This window comes from Calidris pugnax, unplaced genomic scaffold, assembly GCF_001431845.1.
Source record: "Calidris pugnax isolate Ruff unplaced genomic scaffold, ASM143184v1 scaffold44, whole genome shotgun sequence".
In the NCBI taxonomy this organism is placed as follows: domain Eukaryota; kingdom Metazoa; phylum Chordata; class Aves; order Charadriiformes; family Scolopacidae; genus Calidris; species Calidris pugnax.
The window spans coordinates 18,722,515-18,742,031 of NW_015094506.1; the positions used below are offsets into that span (position 1 = coordinate 18,722,515).

General features: G+C 38.3%; 1 protein-coding gene across 9 annotated transcripts in view; it reads left to right on the plus strand.

The window, feature by feature from the left end:
- The window catches only part of KCNC2 (potassium channel, voltage gated Shaw related subfamily C, member 2), a 99,073-nt gene extending 80,537 nt beyond the window's left edge, over window positions 1-18,536 (plus strand). The window contains exons 2-5 of one of the 9 annotated variants that reach the window (XM_014964112.1): window positions 7,415-8,345; window positions 10,718-10,885; window positions 16,268-16,362; window positions 17,407-18,536. In XM_014964112.1, coding sequence (XP_014819598.1) covers window positions 7,415-8,345; window positions 10,718-10,885; window positions 16,268-16,329 — 1,161 coding nt within the window. In that variant the 3' untranslated portion in view covers window positions 16,330-16,362; window positions 17,407-18,536. Of the gene's footprint in view, window positions 1-7,414; window positions 8,346-8,671; window positions 10,559-10,717; window positions 10,886-15,412 lie in introns of those variants that run through there. The other 8 variants (XM_014964107.1, XM_014964110.1, XM_014964109.1 and 5 more) reach the window with 8 other exon arrangements.
- The last annotated feature ends 981 nt before the right edge of the window (window positions 18,537-19,517 follow it).

The following is a 19,517-nucleotide window of genomic DNA, read 5'->3' on the forward strand; positions in this document are numbered from 1 at the left end:
AGATCTTTTCCAGCCTAAATGATTTTATGTTTCTAGGATCTTTCCAGTTGCTGAGCAGAGGCAAAATTTTCCATGCTGAGCAGCAGAAGGTGTCTGTGTCAGGGTAGGTTTGTAAATCAGATTTCCTTTACGAAGATAAAATCAGAATCCTTTAGGAAGATATATGTCACTTAAATGCAATTAAAATACAGCATAATTTTTAACTCTGGTTTTCTTTATGATCTACTTTAAAATGTAAATGTGCCTAAGATTTGTTGAGTCAGAGATGTATCTGGGTTAAACTGGTGTCAGACTGCTGATTTACCTGACAGCTGAGTTAAAGCGACTTAATTGTGAACCTGGATTTCTGAATATGAAAGAGGCGTTCATAACCTTTCTATTTGTGCTCCAGCTGGTACTGAAAGACAACTGCTTTGTAAAACTATAACAAATGGGAAAAGAATGAGCAAGGAAGAGAACATTTGTGTTCCCACTACTACATACAGATGGTAGCTAGTCTGAACTGTGAATACTCCTGCACTATAAATCTAGGCATTGCATGTTAGTTATGGGCTGTTCTTAAACAGTATATCAATAAAAGTGGATTGATATATAGATTTTTTTCATTCAAATATGACTATGCATAGAATTATAGCAGCAGAATGTTAACCGTGAAACTGAATGTGAAACAATGTTAACAGGAGAGACTACAAATGAGGAGGGACTGTGCTGGGGATTTGAAAACAGGAGACTTACCTTTCACAGGATGAAAACTGTAATATTGGCCAGAACTGTATGAACTGTGGCTTAATGTTTGAGAAATTATAATTGATAGAGTTTCATAATTAGGATGCTAAGACTGGGCTGTTAAATCTTTATGTAGACATTTAAAAAAGAGTTTAATGCTGATATTTCACCTTATCCACCCAAAAGAGGATGAGTTACAGATTTTTAGAGACATTAGATTGGTGTTTTTAGTGCCTGATACTTAATGTATCAAGCTTTTGATTTTCTCTTGAAGATTTACTAGGTGGGGTCGTCACAAGAGCTCATTCTGAAATCAAATTATGATTTTAGCAGTCTCCTGATAGCCAGATGAAATTAAAGAGGGGGAAAAAAATCTGTTGTGTTAAAACAAGAAATGAGGACAATCTGTCAAATCTAAATCCAGAGTCAACTCTCTTTAAAGCTGGAAGTGGTATCTCATTCTGTGATTTTGTTCTGATGTTAGTTACTACTCATTAGAGTGAAGCATGCCATGTACTTTACAAATGCAGTTTCTATTCTGCTTAAGTGAAGTCATAATTTCATTGAGCACCCAAATCACTCAAATTTATAGGAATTTTTATAGGATTTATTTTTTAAGACTTCAGTTTTATATGACTAAGCAGCTATAAAAGTAGATGAAAAAGTCAGCATCGCAAGTTAGTTGTGACTGACTGGAAACAGTACATGACATTAGCTTTGTTCCCTGTTGAGTCTCCTGCGGAACGAGAGGATTCCACAAAGTAACTGGATGTTTGAATTCCTGGAAGAGTAAAAAAGGCTTGTGGAGAATATTATAGGACAAATACATGGAAGATTTATGGGAACAAAACTTTTATTTCCTGAACCTTGAGAGAAAAAAAACATCAATATCAGATTCTACTCTTTATGATGGGAATATTTCATTTTTTTATAGCTACTTATAACGGTCTTATTCTACGAAACAGTGTTGGTCAATGAGTCTTAGAGAACATAAGAAGAAAAATTGTAAAATACAATTTTGTAATTAATATATCTGACTAAATTTTTGCAGTCAATGAGACTGGATGCATTTAATGCATAAATTAGCTTGCTTTCATGGTCAGAGAAAGTAGGAGAAAGGAACTGAATCAGTTATTTTTTCAAATAATTTGTATCATATTCTGAGCCATGAGAAGGTGAAGCTTAAACTAACAGATGTGAACAGACGTCACTGAAAATAATTTTTAAATCTCCAAAGTATGGAAATCTATTTTTGATTTTCTAAAATGAATACGGTACTAAGAAAAAAAAAAAAAAGTATTGCTTCCCTTTTAAGTATTTTTTTATCCAACAGAAAAGTTATTCTGGTTTGAGGGTTCTGTTTAGCATGAATGCACTGAGGGGAAAGCAAAGAACTCCTGAGTCTGGAAACTCCCACTTCTGTTTTGGTCAGGAAAAGTTAAGAGTCATTCAGTAAACTCTTATCTTTTATAATGAAAGCAGGATTTTGGTTTCAGTAGCAGACAAGCTGTCAAAGCTGGTTTAAGAAATAAAACACAATCTCTTTTCTGTGTCCATCTCCCTACAGTTGTATTTTCAGTCTAAGTATGATGGGGAGGATTTTTATTTTTTTTTTCAAATTGTCTGAAATTCCAGCAACATGCATGTATCAAGTTTCATAAAGTGCCTGTGAAGGTATTTGTTTAAAGCAACATTGTCATCTTTTTTCTTTAAAGGCAATTCTGTACCTGCATCAGAGAATATTAAATGTTGTATTTCCAAGGGCTTATTAAATATTCATTAGTTTTCTTTTTGTGTCAAGGGCAAGCGTTCTAAGTCCTGGAATAAAACTCTAATGAACTAACCGAACCTTAAAAGCTGCTATTGAATACTCACGTTAGAAAGTATACATTACACAGTGAGGGGAGTTGAAGGAGGAGATGTTGAGATCCAACCATGGAACAAGTTGTGTCTAGACAGGATACAGACTCTTCCTGAAAAAATACTAAAATGGTGTAAGAGGTTTTATTCAAAACTTAACTATGAAACAAGAAGTAAGGATGACTACTCCCAATTAGCTGTGGATTAACCTCTTCAGTGACTATGATCTGTCCATCTTGGAATACTAAATGATGTGTAGAAATAGCCTGTTTTAAGAGTGCAGGATGGACAGACAAAGTGTATCTTGCATATGGAGTAGTATGAGTCTGATTTTGTGAATAACACATCTGAGTGTGAGGATCAGCTTCTGTCTCTGTTGCTGTTTTATTTTGGCTGTATTTAAGCTGATAAACCTTAGAATGACTGAAGTCAGGCCCTGGCTCCATCACATCAAGGACAACATCAAGTTGTGAAATCTGTCCAATGTCTGGGTTTGGAGAGGAAACCTGGGCAGGCAGGCTAGCCTTGGTCAGTGTCCTCTGACCAAGTGCCTTTTCCTAGTGTGAATTCCAGACATGGCCTATGAGACTGTTGTCATCTAATTTGCAGGTTTTTAAAGTTACCTTAATTTCTTCAGGGCACTTTAGGAGCTACGTGCAAGGTAAAACATGGCATTAGATGCACACAAATTCTGATAATCCACAGGCTGCTCAATTTGCAGTCCTAGAACTGTTTGTAATTTTTGAAATTGCTTTAAACTCTGAGCAACTCAGTTCCCCATGGGACACTGAATTCAAAATAGGAATCGTAAAGTTTTCTAGTTCCAACAAGTTTTCTGGAGGCGTCTGACACTTTCTTTAGATTTATGTGCTTCATTATAAATCAAATTGTAGATGATTAATCCACTTACCATGAACATTAGTAGGACTCAGCAACAGATGATCCCATCAGCTTGAAAAGCTGGGAGCTGGAATCCGTACTAGTGTCTGAAATGTGACGCTGACACACATGAACAAGATTGGGTGCACACTGCCTTAAAAATGTGAGCAGAGGGAATCAGTAGCCTACTGAGAGCTTTAGCTACTTCATGAGGAACATTCAGCATGCTGTGTATTACATACTGAACATTTTGGTAACTTTTAACTGCTCTCTTCTGGCAAAAATGGACTGAACTTTTTATTAATTCAACTTGTATTAATTTCAATTTTGAAATGGGCTGGTTTGGTGGCCCTGGAGAGTCTGTACAACCATTCTCTCACTTAGAAAAGTGGTGTCCCTCAGGGGGAAAAAGGAAAACCTAAATGAAGAAAGGTAGTTTTATCTGATCCATTGAAACAAACAAGAAAAAACTATTTTATTTTTAACTTTTAAGAAATGGGAAAAGGATCCTGATTATTTTGGTCTTATTTGAAAATTTTTCTTCAATGTTTTTCCAAAGAGTTTCAAGCCATGTGCTTGGGCCATGATCTTTGGTTTAAAAAAGGGGATGGATGAAGTTGTTTAGCTGTATACCAAGGCTGAATTTGTCTTGCAACTAGTCAAAACCTAAGTTTTCAGAACTTCTCACAGTAAAAGGCTGCTAATGATTCAAATAAAAAAAAAAAAAAAAAGTGACCTATTCATGTGACCTGTCTAAAATGATGGTAAGGCTAATTCCTTTCAGATTTGTGTGCTTCATGAAAAATCCCACCAAAGTTTTCTGTGGTACCAGAATTTTTGTGGGCATTAGCAGAACTGAGGAAGAGAACTTGATTGGTCCCATTCACCAGAGAATCTGAGAGTTTGGATCTGTACTGACTTTGTTTGAAATCTGGTGCTTGCCCACAAAAATGGATGTGTTTTTAGACGTTCATTACCTTCAAAATGAGATAAGATGGAATTAGGATAGCATAAAATGAGGTTAGCACATGAATTAATTTCATTTCTATCATGCGAAAAGCGTGCTGGAGTTGTGGAAAGTCTGTCCAGAATTTCCTGATTTAAAGTTTAAAACAAAACTGAAACAGGAGATAAAAGGAATGAGTGTCTTTGCTCAAAATCAGTGATGTATATGTCATTGTGTGTATGGAGAAATGTGTATATCTCGTTGTTTTATATTGCTATGAATGGAAATTGTGGATTGTCAACAAAACTGTCACCAGATTAAGGTTTTTTTTCTTCCCATTCTTTGTTCTAACCTCTGAAAGATGATTTCCTTTAGGATAACAGAATAGGATACTTAGGGTATTTTGGAAATGACTGAATGTCTTTTTTCTTTAGGGATAATAAAACACTGTTGACTGTAAGTGCACAGTTAAAAATTTAGATCTGCTTTGCCAATTGCTGCCTGCCAAGTGCACTGTGGCCTTTCACAGTGTCAGTGTTGAACAACACAGTAATAAATAGCTTGTCAGGTAGTTCCACCTCTAGTTAATCCCTTGGTAGTTGGCGAAAGGTTCTGAACAAGAATGGGCTCTCTTTCTGAAATACGCCTCAGAAACAGGTGCTAATTATTACATACTATTAGATTCAGTGCACTTTTGAATGCACATTTAATCTTTATTATATCTGAATTGTTGGTAAATTTTAGTTTGGCTAGGTTGAATGTAGTTTTCTTTTCTTTCCAGACAAAAAAAAATGTTCACAGTTGCCTGAAATGACCAAAGTGTTGCTGTTAAAGAGGTTGCCCCATATTTTATCTATTAGAAATTCTCATCCAGATTGCAAACTGCAGTGCTGATTTAGCTTCAGTGATCCTCAACCTCCGCAGATTTTTTTGCTGTTCCCCTCCTTGACTGTGTAGAAAGGTGCTGGAGGATGCTCTAGGAGCATCCGAAGTGTCATTCTTAACCCACTGGTGGCTTAGAGTCTGATAAATTTTTTGTCCATGTTACAGAGGGGTTTTGCAAAGATCTGCTGAGATTCATTCACTTAGGTAGTATGAATCTGGGTGGACTTGCTGAATTCAGTGATCTCACACAAGATTGAGGCTTTTTGGTGTATGTTGATGTCAGGTGCCAGGAAGAAATGAGCTATGAACATACAGCAATTTTGTAGTTAAGGCAAAGGCAGAAATGCCTCTTTGGTAAACATCAGCCAGATGGTGTAAGATTGTTTGCTTAGCTCATGACTAGAAGTTCAGACTGGATGATAAGTGTTCAGTTTAGTCCCTGAGTCAGTCCTTTCTGAAAGATAACAGATTTAGAGGGTTGGTAGTTGAGGCACTTGGTGTAATAACTTTGTTCTGTTGATGGAGGAGAGGAAGCCATAAACAATGTGCAAATCTCTGATATAGGTAGCTATATGGGGTTTTTTGATAGGTAGATAGATAGATATATCTTGTGAATCTGAATATAACAAATTTGCCAGGTCTACATTGCAAATTTAAACTTCTCGCAAAAAAAAAAAAAAAAAGCAATTCTCTCTACTGGTTATAGAGACAAGATTTTGTTGTCTAACTAGTATTCTCTGTTAGATAGATGCAACCATGCAGTACTGTACCAGCCCAAGTGAACTCCAGTGGCACACAATGCTAAATCTGTGTGCTTATACTAAGTTCAGTGGTTGACACCAGAAGTACACCAGTTTGGCTGCAGTGTTGCAGCCTGGATTAAAGTGATGGAAGGGAGGCATTCTTGCTTCTGGCTGCTGATCTGTCTCCCATGTAACTGGATTTTTTCAATGCGATTCAAGATGAGATTCAACATTTTGGTGTGACAATATGCCAGCATCCTGCTGCCACATTTTCTCTTACAGCTACCACTGGGACCTGGACTGTAAGCTGCCTTTTTCATTAGGCTGGTTGTAGAGGATATGATATTTTTTCTTCTTGCTGGGCTTCTTTAAGGTATTCAGTTTCAGGTTGGGGATTAACATAAAAAGAGCGATTCTCTGAGTGACTTGTAAGTAGTATTAAGGGAAACATAAAGTAAATTAAGTTTATATACTAAAATAAATACTATTAAGAGGGATGAAGAGCATGCCTCAAGCTCTGAGATCCCTATCAGATATTTTTGTTTTACTAGGAAGTAACGGTTTAAAATTCTAAAAATCAAAAGCCAAAAGAGTTAGTAATTTGCTGCCATTTTGAAAGAAATGTGTTTCTTTTTTGATAGCATGCAATGGTACAATTTAAAGCTGCTAGATATGTAAGGAAGCAGTAGATGTTTTCAAAAACCTCTGTAGGCATCTTGTCTCGTTGGGCCTCTCGCACCTTCAAAAATTTTAAAGTCTTCAGAGAGTTTTTTCCAGGATAATACTGGCTATGAAATGTCTATTAAGCTGAAAATCCAGAATAGCAAACACATTGATAACATGTTATAAACCCTAGCTCAGGGCAGCATTTCTATTCATGTACCATGCCATTGCTGTTGGGGTGCTAACATGGTGATAATGTGTTGTCACTTACAAGAAGTTAACTGCTGTAGCAAAGGAGCAACTACCCTCAAATCATAATCTCAAGACCATTAGGGTCAACCCCATTTTCCACCATGTCAGAGGTAGACAGCCTTAAATTTTGCTGTGCCTGGGTACGGTGGCTGTTTGTAAGGTACCTTCACAACCGAACGGAATTCAGATGATTTAGCATGGATTTAAGAATTCGTTGCCACTTTCTGAATGAGTTGCAGCCTGTCATGGTGTCAAGGCTTTTCCTGCTTCCAGACTCCTGGCCTACATGTGAGAGCTGTCTGCTGCTCTCCTCCGACCTAGATGCAAAGTTTTATGCTTATGAATTTGTGCATCATTTGGGGATGAATCAGTAAAAGATGTATAATGATCGCTAACATTGTTAGTATTAATGTGAAGAGCTGTGTGGTTCTGATAACTCTTTTCCCTCTTTTTGTTTCAGTTCATCGCCTTTGCCTCTTTATTCTTCATCCTAGTTTCAATCACAACCTTTTGCCTGGAAACGCATGAGGCTTTCAATACTATCATAAACAAAACCGAGCAGGTTGTCAATGGGACAGAAGCTGTGCTACAGTATGAAATTGAGACAGATCCTGCCCTGACGTATGTGGAAGGAGTCTGCGTGGTGTGGTTTACATTTGAATTTTTAGTACGTGTTGTTTTTTCCCCCAACAAACTTGAATTCATCAAAAACCTCTTGAATATCATTGACTTTGTGGCCATCCTGCCCTTTTACCTAGAAGTGGGCCTGAGCGGGCTCTCCTCCAAAGCTGCTAAGGACGTGCTTGGTTTCCTCAGGGTGGTAAGGTTCGTGAGGATCCTGCGAATCTTCAAGCTCACCCGGCACTTTGTGGGACTCCGGGTGCTGGGCCACACTCTGCGGGCCAGCACCAACGAATTTTTGCTGCTGATAATATTCCTGGCACTCGGTGTTTTGATATTTGCCACCATGATCTACTACGCAGAGCGGGTGGGAGCCCAGCCTAATGACCCGTCAGCGAGTGAGCACACACAGTTCAAAAATATCCCTATCGGCTTCTGGTGGGCTGTAGTCACCATGACCACCCTGGGATACGGGGATATGTATCCACGGACTTGGTCGGGCATGCTGGTGGGAGCCCTGTGCGCGCTGGCGGGGGTGCTCACCATAGCCATGCCTGTGCCTGTGATTGTTAACAATTTTGGGATGTACTACTCCCTGGCCATGGCAAAGCAGAAACTGCCGAGGAAGCGGAAGAAGCACATCCCCCCTGCTCCTCAAGCCAGCTCGCCCACCTTCTGCAAGACAGACTTGAACATGGCCTGCAATAGCACACAGGGGGACATCTGCCTGGGCAAGGACAACCAGCTGATGGAGCACAACAGATCATCAGGTAGGACCCCACTGGAAATGCATGTCCTCTGAAAACACTTTATAGACCAGTATGTTTGGTAGGGGTCAGAAAGCAGCCAGTCTTTCTGCCAGGAGAAGACATAGCTCCCACCCTTCTCCCCTCCAGTGTTTGCGTGTGTCAGTCTCATAGAGGACAAAATAGGTATAGCGATGTTCCCAAACCTCTATGTAGCTGGTCTATACAGTTTTGCTTGCTCTGTTGAGAATGCTTTCCTGCTGATGATATCAACCTTTTCTTTTGCCTGTTGTTTGTTGCGTCGTATGGATGTTTGTTGTTTTTCTGCATGACTGTGACTATTTGAGCAGCCACCGTGTCCCACCCTGTTGGACTCCATGGTGTTTTGCCTCAGTGTCTGTCTCTTGTGTCAGCTTTGCCTGTGCCACATCGTGGCCTGTTAAGCAAGATCCTACAAAGAAGCAGCCACTTAAAAGGAGCAGGTGCTTTACATCAAAAGCCCAGCACTCAAAGGAAATAAGAAGAAACTCTTTAGCTTTCTTTCCATTTGGCATTCTGCTTCCCTGGCTAGAAGAACCTCCTTCATCTGTGTTAGATGAGATGTTGCATGAAATTTACTATAATTGAATGATAATAGCATAGCTGATGTAAAGTTTATCAAGAAAAATGAAAATGACAGCCCTTAGTGACATCATTGTTATTAGTGTTGATTTTTATGATTTATATTACCTTATTTGTTAGAGTTCCAATGATAGATAGAGTATTTTGTGCTAATCACTGTGAAAATGCATATCAAGTGACAGCCTCTACCCCTCCATGCCACTGCATCATATTCCATATCTCTTAAAATTAAAGAGTAAATTTTACCTCTCAGTAAAATTAAAACAATTTTTTTAGCAGCAAGGATTTGTTTTTTTTCTTGAATGAGTTTATTCTTAAACCATGCACAATCTGATTACAAAGCTCACATACCAGTCATTAGAGTCCTGTTTGAAAATTGCTAAAGAATACTAAGAGAAAACCCACTCATGACTGGTGTCATTTAGTAATTGAAATGTATTTTTTAAAAAGAAGAGTCTGGAAAATCAGTCTCTGAACAATATCCGTGTTTGGTCTGTTGCTCTGTTACTGAATAGCATTTATGTTCAAAGAAGCTCGGTTTCAGTCTCCGAGTGACTGTTCACAAAGTTAACACTTCTTTTTGAACATCCTAAATATATTTAAGAGGATGGAAGCCCTTGAAAGGACTCCCACTGAGAGTGGAATATAGTTAGTTTTGCAGTGCTTTGACTGATACCCGCTTTCAGACAACATCTTTAAAGTGTTAATGATAACAGCTTTTTCAAGCCATCAGGTCCTACCAAAGGTATTTTGGAATGGAGGAGGCTCAGTGTGATCAGAGCAAAGAGACACTTTCTGTGTCTGCAGCTTTATTTACAAGGTGCTATAGTCCTTGAAGTTAGAGAGAAAGCAGATATGTAAAAAGGACCCATTTTAAAGTGTTGACTTTCTCTTCAGTAGTGCCACCCCTCCCAACATGCACTGTAGCTTTATTTCTGGTAGAGAATGCTGTTAGAGTCACTAGGAATTCTGTGCAAAACTTCAAAGCTGAATATAGCCCTTTACATTACCAGTTCAGAAAAACGCATGCTCAGGTTTAAATGCAAAGGTAAAGCTGAAGTCAATAACATGCCATTACCTGTTATGTGCTGTACTGAGCAGAGATTTTTTTTTCTTGGTGGCCTGAATCTGAAATAGTAGATAATTTTAAAAGAGAGTCCTTTGGGAGTGCCAAATCAGGAGAGGTAAGAGTTTCGCTGTTTGACAAAATAAGCTACATGGACCAAATGTAGTATTTAATGTTGGATACTTATGATGACCAGCAGTGCAAGCATGACAAGTATAGAAATGAAAGCAAAGTGTGTTATTAAACAGGTTCTAGTACCAAATGTTGAAAATTTAACCCTTTTGGAGGAAAGATTGTCTTTAAAATATGCTAAACAACATATTTTAAGCAAAAAATTACTAACATGACCTCTTCTTGAGCAAAAAGCTTAGCCAAAATAGTAAATACTTGTTTGAAATGTCCAGGGCTGACTGTATACTGAAAAATTACAATCCATAATAGGCAACTAACTGAGCCTTGATTTGATTATTTCTTGTTTCATGTTAGTTTAGTAGAAAGGAAAGTCAAAGATCATTTGTTCTTCAATAAAAAGTGTACTTTTTGCCATTTTGTACTGATTAATGGTGAATTGCAATCTTGTTTTCTTCTAATGATTTACCTTATAACTATTTTTGAGTGATGGGAATATCCGACATTCAGCATAAGCTCTTTGTGATGTCTCATTTCTTCATTCATTATTGTCTGTAAATGGGCATGGTGCTTTAACCAGTGTTATCAGGTGAAGACAGTGCAGGAAGTGAGCAGCCACTCTCACCTGGTGAAAGGCTCCCTCCCATCAGACGGTCTAGTACCAGAGACAAAAACAGAAGAGGGGGAACATGTTTCCTACTGACAACAGGTGATTACACGTGTGCTACTGATGGAGGGATCAGGAAAGGTATGGACTTCTTTCATTAGATCGTAAAAGATTACTCAGCAATGTGCTTGTGAAAAGCAAACTTAGAGTAAAATGTTTTGCACAATGCTCTTAGAGGAAAGACTGTACTCACAATGTGTCTTTTTTCTTTATTCCTAGTCATTCTTTTCTCATTTTCCTTTCTGATAGCACTCATCTCCTTTAGTCTTCACAAAATGTGCTTGATGTTGGACCTTCACTTCACTTGTGTCTTCATTTGTCTGTTATCTTTAGTGGAAAAGCCTGCAATTCAGACCTTGCTCATCCAGCCACTCATCACTCAATACCATTTATCATTCTAAAAGACAAATTAATTATTTAATAACTTTGATCTGCACTTAATAACTTAGTACAAATTACAGCTGAATAAATTACACTTAAAAGGTTGAATGTCAGAAGTAAGCAACATCTTTGTTCTGAACCCAGAAAAGCATATCATATGAAATCCTATTTAGATTTATTTCAAAGAAAAGCTTGAGTTTATAATGCCACAAAATGCTTCCTCCTTGTATCACACACCACTCATACTAAAAGGTGACTGTCACCCCAACCAGCATTCAACTACAATAAACAAAGTTTGATCTTGCAAGGTGCTAAAAATGCCTTTCTAGTTACTCAGCCTCTTCAAATCTGATTACTCACTGTTCAGTAGGATTGGGTTCCCCAGGCAGAGTTTACAAAACATCACCCAGATACAGACTGATGGTGGGGCTGTCCCATCAGGGCACAGCTAGCAGTAACTAGAAGCCTAGCCTCAGGGCATAGATCCCAAATCAGCAATGCCAGTGGTAGGCTCGCCATTGCCTTAGATTAGAATTGCTTTGGTTTCTTGGCAAATTGTATCATTCCAACAGGTTTCATGTTCCTGAGTGCTGATGTTCACCTCAGAGTTCATCTGCAGTAGCCATGTGGCACTGGACAAACATTTTTGGCTGAGATTTTTCTGCCTTTTTTTTTTTAAACTTGCCTTGTGTACAGCAAATATGGCTGTCCCACCCAGCCACAGACTCTAAAGGACTTATCTTGGGCTATCATGCAAATGCTCTTTTTACATTTCAAAACTATGATGTCAGTGGTTTGGAGCTGTGAAGAGAGATAGGCAGTCAGAGTTCAACGTCTATGGTATTTGTAAAGATACAATATAATTGTCTCTGTGTTTTACATATTCCTATATATAATGTTTAGATTAAATGGGACTTCACTGCAAACATGTTTTTGCACAGATTTAGGATGTTTTCCACTGAGTGTGTATCTCTCACTGTTTTATCAACAGCTAGGATTATTTACAGTATCTCTAATGATAAGGCCCCAGTCTTTTGAGGTCAGGAGAACCTGAATAAGGCAGATTGCCATGGCATCTTGCAAGATAAGATTTTTTACTTCTTTTTGAAATTTCAGTATAAATATTTGAGTGCTGTTCATTTGGCAGCAACCAATTAGAACAGATGAGAAATAATAAAAGGAGGGCAACGAAGCTGGTGAGGGGGCTGGAAAACAAATCGTATGAGGAGCGGCTGAGGGAGTTGGGACTGTTTAGTATGAGGAAGAGGAGGCTGAGGGGAGACCTCATCACTCTCTACAACTTTGTGAAAGGACACTGTAGAGAGGTTGGTGCTGGTCTCTTCTCACAGGTAATTAGTGACAGAACGAGAGGGAATGGCTTCAAGCTCCAACAGGGTAGGTTTAGATTGAACATTAGGAAAGAATTTTTCACCGAAAGAGTGACAGGGCATTGGAACAGGCTGCCCAGGGAGGTGGTGGAGTCACCATCCCTGGCTGTGTTTAAGGGCCGTTTAGATACAGTGCTAAGGGACATGGAGTAGGGGAGGACTTTGTAGAGTAGGATAGATGGTTGGACTCAATGATCCCAAGAGTCTCTTCCAACCTAGACGATTCTATGATTCTATGAAGTTACCCATTAGCTACTAAAAATGTATTCATATGACAATAAAGCATATTTTATACTGAGACCACGTGAATATTTTTATTTCATTTCAAAATCTAGATTCAATAGAAAGTGGTTCATAGTTTTTACTAGAAAAATGGGGCTTGAGTTCAGAACTGACAGTTTCTCAATGAGAAATGTGCTCTTTGGCTCTGATGATAACCTTAGTTTAGGCTGAAATGTTTTAGCCACTGGCTTTGAAGTTTATTTTATTCAGAGTAGGGAAGTTAGCTCATAAGCAGAAAACATCCTTGAGTAGCATCAAAATGGTTTTGAATACTTGAATTTAATTCACACATCAAGTCTATTACTTTTTCATTTTATTTTTTCCCTTTCTTTCTTTTGGTACATCCTTCTTGTTTGGTTTGTTCATTGGTTTGTTCTTGGTTGTGTTCAATTATAATTTATTCTGAGCTTTTTTGCATTAGCATCTTATCTCCATCTCTAAGATGATACTGATTCCAGAGCTGATCCAAACCCCACTGAAACACGTGGAAAGCACTGATTTTGGATCATGCCTCTGTCTCTATTCATCTTGTGTATCTGGTTTTCATTTTTTAGGAGTTCCTTTTTTCTTTATCATCTTTACCATCTTCCTCTATCAGTTCTTTGCTTTTGTCATTGGAAAAGTAGCAGGAAAAATATTTTTAAAAATAGTTTCCTAATTTCTGTGTAAAAAAAAAAAAAAAAAAAAAAAAGTGATTTTTCTCATTATTCTTAAAGCAGACTAACAAATTTAGAACTGAAAATCCATGTCTCTGGAAATAATGAATGTTTGCTTCTGGTAAGGAAGAGCCAGTGCTGGAATACAGAAGGAACAGAGTGCTTCTAAGACAGAAAAAAAAAAAAAAAAAAAGCTACGTGATTATTCTGTTTGGGTTTTTTTTTTTGAGTTTTATGAAGTTTTATGTTTACAGGGGAGGTTAAATCTATACACTAGCATTGTGCTTCCCTTCTATTCCCCTTTCAAACATGATTCTTTTTAATCTGTGTAAAAGCTGATAGAAACTCAGAAACTGGAGGCTGTTTTTGAAATGTATCAGAAGTCTGTGAAGCATCACAGTGTAGCTTGCCCTTGCAATCTGGAGATAACATTGTAAAAAGTTTTAGCAGACATGAGGTTATACATTTGCTGTAAGTACAGTTTTACAGTATGCAATTCTCAGTAGGTAAGAAATATGTTAATTGTTGTTAGGGGAGAACCTAAGATACGATTTTTCCTGAAGATACTAACAACTGTCTGTTAACTGTCTGTTACCTGGAGATCCGGAATTCGAACTGGTAACTGTTTCAATAAGAAAAAAAAAAAGTGTGGTTACATCCTGTGTAATGTTTAGCTGTATTGTCATTGACATTTTATAGTTTCTGTGGGAAAAGTCTCACTATTTCCCGGTAAGCAGTTTATACCTGAATGTCTTAACCTGACAAATGCTTAGACTCATACTTGTCTTCAAGGAAATAGGTGGTGCCACTGAAATCAATGGGACTTCTCGTGCTTGCAATGAAGCTTGTATCTGTGTATTTGAGGAGTGAAGTCCTGTCCGGCTTCATCTTCATAGTATTTCCTTTCTGATAGCTCTCTACAGACCAATGGGCTAATCCTTTTCTTCATAAGTGAAATTGTTCAGGTGGTATTGAAAATACCTGAGCATGAAGATAGTAAGGCAGTCAATAGCAAGGCTTTTCCAACATTTTACAGCATAGCCTCTACATGGTGAAAACAATCTATATGTAGCAAAAAGTCAGTAGCTAGAGCTCACGGGGTATGTGAACAAAAATGTCTGCAAGTGCAATGTTCCCTCCAAATTGTGAAGCATTATGTGGTTGCCTTGTGTAATGATTGATTATTTACTATTTTCTTATGTGGGTTAATACCATTTATTTCATTTGAGTCAGCTGGAGAATGAGCACAAATACGGTGTTTTAAATTTGCCAGTCATAAGTTGTTTTCAAATACATCAAAAACTGCTATCTTCTTATACTTTAATATTAGACACAAAGTCTTAGGGTTAATATTTCTGAAGATGGAGCTTCTTTCCCATAGTATCATTCAATCCTCTGCAGAAGTGATTTACAGATACTGTATGCAGCTTTATCTGACTTTTGGTTTATTTACTTTTAAAGAAAAGTCATCCTTTATTATGAACTGAGTTTAGTAGAGATTATATAATTCTAACAGGTTTTATAGTCTGTCTTAATGGGTTTCTGATTATGGTTAGCCAGATAACACAGTAACCCTGTTGGGATCCTGTATCTTGCACACTGTGCAACCCTACTGAAGCCAAGAGAGTGGCACTGAGTGCAAGATGGGATGTGGAAGTGCAGGTCAGACCTCTTGTGTGATGGTGTGTTTAGTTTTCTGGGAAAGAATAGCTGTATTGATTTGTAAATAATTTTATTTATTAATATATTTCGGTAGTAATGTGTCTCAGCATTGAGTTCTTTTGCAGGTAGATTCTTTCTGAGTCCCAGATAGCTCCTTGGATTACATTACATTGTATTGTTTGTCTTTGTCTATTTTTTTGGCTGAATTCAACTGATGTCTGTGCATTTTCTCATACAAGGCTATGAAAAATCTCGAAGCTTAAACAACATAGCTGGCTTGACAGGCAATGCTCTGCGACTGTCTCCAGTAACATCACCCTACAGCTCACCTTGTCCTCTAAGGCGCTCTCGGTCTCCCATCCCTTCCATCTTGTAAACCAGATGGCATCAATCGGCTACATAGTATTAATTCAAATACTGTTTACCACAGTAAAAATGGGAAATAAATGTAGCAATTAACCATAGGCTCCACAAATATGGTATAACTCCTGCATGATATAACTGTCAGTAGTAAGAAATGCCACTTGGGTAGCTGAAGATTTCTATCTTGGCTTTTAAAGATCACCTAAGATAGCGCTTCTCCTTTATCTACTATATTGTCCTACTTTCCTGTGGCAATAAAAGGACAGGTAGTGGATGCCGTTGGCCAGTATATTCAATCAATAAGCATATTTTCAGGGAGATTTACTTAAAATAATGTGCTTCCAACTAATTATCAGTCACTCCATTGAACCTCCATTTCTTGTGACTCTAATCCATTCTGAAGATGTCTGGAATCGTGTCTTGGTTGCACACAATGTGACTCGGGTCTGCTCATTTGCATGGACCATCCTGTCTCCATCACCTGACAAGCAGTGTTGCCGATCGTGGAGACCACAGAGGGCTCTGGATGTGTGTTCTTGCATTGTACCATCCTGCTGAAATGAAAGCACTGATAAACTGGTCTGCATGTGGGATTGTTTTTCTTTGTTTAACCTTTTCCTTTATTTTTTAACGATCTACTTGTTTATAAATGGCTTTACTTTGTGATTAACTTACTTTGGTACTGGATTGCTGTATCCGAGTTCTGAATGTCTCCGGTTGTTTGCACACAGATAACTGCAAAGAGGTTGTCATTACTGGTTACACGCAAGCAGAAGCCAGATCTCTTTCTTAATGGCTTGGGGAAGGCACAAAACATGCAAGAAAGGTAAACGCCATCCAGACTTGCAATTTTAAGCTAGCAAGTGCTGCTTGGTACTGTAGTCATTTCTCTACTCCAGGGTTCTTCAACATTTTCAGAGACTGCGTACCAAGTAAAATCGAGAAGATTATTGGGGGCTTTTTTGTACCACTGTGAGAGGGTAGTAGTTTTCAAGTCGGGTTTTTGACCAGCCTTATACCTCTGGCTCATGAGCTTCAAAAATTTCTTCAGTCAGTGTTTTTTGAGGTGCTTTGTCCTATATGTTGTTTGTCTGTCTGTTTTGCAACCTGTCTACTGTATTCTCCATCTGTCTCCATAAAGCACAGAGATATTGTTAAAATGCCCCCTTCTTTTAAGGTTAACTAAGGACATTTTTCTCCTTTTCTCTTTTTTTCATATGGACTATACTTATGTGTATAGATACAAATATATATATATTTTTCAAGTGCAAGTTAGTATCATCTAGACTAACTCATGTGAGCACTGAAGATTTTTTGGGTGGGATTTAGTAGCGGCTTTACAGTATTGATTGGTTGCCTATTGCATCAATCTTCCTCCTAGCAGCCAGCATTCATTACAGTTTTGAAACTGTGTCTCCTCTAGTGGTTTTTTCATTCAATATTAACCTTTGTTTATGCAACAGGACAAATGCAATGGCAGATTTCATGTTCTGGGCTGGTGAGGAAAAATTACCCTAAACCGTAGAGTTTTAGAACTACATGGGGAAGACCATAATAACCCAAATCTTAAGAGATCCTTGAGACTGTTGAATAATCCCTGATCGTCATGTTTTATTTTTTGTTAGGAAAAGAAGTATAACTTACTGTTGACCATGTGACATGTTCTTCTGTATATAGCCTAGCCCAATAGCATGACTTGCATGTCAGAATTCTTGTACAATAATGTATTTATCAAAGTATACATTTCTGATATTTAGAGATGTACATTGATTTAGTTTTGGTAAAATACTGTCAATAGAGAGATAATTGCGAACAGCTTTTAGCAAAGGAATTAATATAATATCTGGTGCTGCTGTTATATTAACTACAGTGTTGTACAGAATTTATCATGGATTTTTGACTGCTGAAAAAGGGACAATGGAATTTAGCCATACCAAGGACTGTACTGGAAAGAGACTGCTGCTGCTGAATGGGCCCTGAAAAACAACTCACGCCTTGAGGAGGTCACTGAGACTTTACACGGGAAGTAGAGCTTGTTAAAGAAGATTAAAGACTCATCGTAATTACTGCTGCCAGAGGAAGGGGTGACTAGTCACTGTTGATGAGTCAGCTGTAAATAAAACGTGTGTGCATGGAATATCAGTTTTTATCTATATCAAAGAAAGCTGAATTCAAGTCATCATTGCTAAAGCTCCATGCAAAGACCCACACCCCTGTATGTATTCTTCCTGGTTCCTGCAGTAAGTTGTGCTGTGGATCATACAAAGACACACACTTAATAACGATAGTGATGTAAACTACATCTGTCTTGACTTCTGTCATAATGGTATATTTTGCCAAGGTCACAAATACGAGCAGAGTAGGTTTGCATAAATCCTTGCTTTCTCAGTTTGCCATGACCTATATTTGTATGAATTCTAGTGTACATGCCAAGTCTTAAGTTTACTTTTCACTTTGACAACAGAAATGTGACTGCAGACAAACATCACTGACTTTGTTCACAGCACACAGTCTTCTTTCATTGTTACCTCAAACTATAAGTATTATGAGAAATAAAATTCTGGCAGCAAGACTATTTTGGGTTTGGCTTTTTTTTTTTTAATTCAGTGTTGCAAACCCAACATCAATAAGTATAGAAGTTGTATTAAAAGTATATCCTACAAATGTATATTTTACATAAAAAGATATATTCTTTGATCAGTTACTTTCTGTGATTTTTGTGGTAAATGGATCTAGTCTATTCTATGTTTATGAGCCATTGTAGTGCTACAATGTGGTAATTATGTTCTCTCCACCCTATTCAGTGGGAAATTCTCCAGAATCTGTTTTGTCACCCTGGTGTCTCGATTGTAGGGACCTGTCCCAGTTGTGAAACTCTGTATTGTGGAACTTCTGTGAACATGTCAAGGTGCATGCACAATCCTGGTAAAAACCAGTGGAAATGTAATACCTGAATCGGAGAATAAAAGGCAAAAGACCTGGGGAAGAACTTGGAACATACCTTCTGAAGTGGCTCATGCGCTTTCTTTAGTTGTATTGATCCCTTGCCTGCCACTGGCCATCCCAGTTCTCAAACTAGTTTCCTGGGGTACATGAGGAGCTAATTCAAAGACTAGCATGAGCTGTCTTCTAAATTTAAAATTTTCCTTCTTGTTAATGACTGCACGCCTTGTGTGGAAGTTGTAGTTGGGCTAGATATTATCAGACTCGAGGCAGTTTTATTGCATCCTGGTGTAATGTCAACCTACAAAGGAAGTGATAAATGGTTACTTAAAGCTCCTAATCCAATACTGTATTTGGGGCAAACAGTGAAGTCTCCGAATATGAGCAGTGTGTCTGAGAGGGGTGAGGGAGCTAGTATGGCTGTACACAACACCTGAGAGGCTGTTAACACAGTATTTCGGAAAACATGCTGTAATGTAAGAAAGATTCCAGAAAAGAGGACCAAGAGGTCTTCAAGTTTTGGAAACTGTGTTACAGTGACATACCATGAAAGCTCAATGTGCTGAGTTTGCCCAAAGGTTAAAAGTTGCCTGGACTGTGATCTGTGAGCTGTACCCACATGAAGAAGGTGTAGCGGTTAGCCAGGAAAAGGCTCGCAGCCAGCTCCAGTCATGCAGGGCTGATATCTGCCCCCAGGCACCCAGAAAGAGGTTTCTGGTTTTCCTCAGTGCTCCACGGGGACAGTGAGGAGCTCCAGATGGGATGTAGACAAGGTGGTGAGTTGTGTTGGACAAGACTGTAGAAAACACTGGCAGCCAGATGGTGCCTGACATCTTCTACTGTCTCTGGCTGATAAGGAGCTTAAGCTTGGATGGACTGACACAGGACCTTGAGTCCAGAATATCCTGACTGCAGCAACTTGTTTTTTCCCTAGAGAACCAAGCCCACGTTTAAGTGTTTTCTTCTAGAGCACACTTGGAGGACTGATGGTGAGTGTTAGCTATTCATGTGTCTTGAGACTACAATTCAAATCTGACT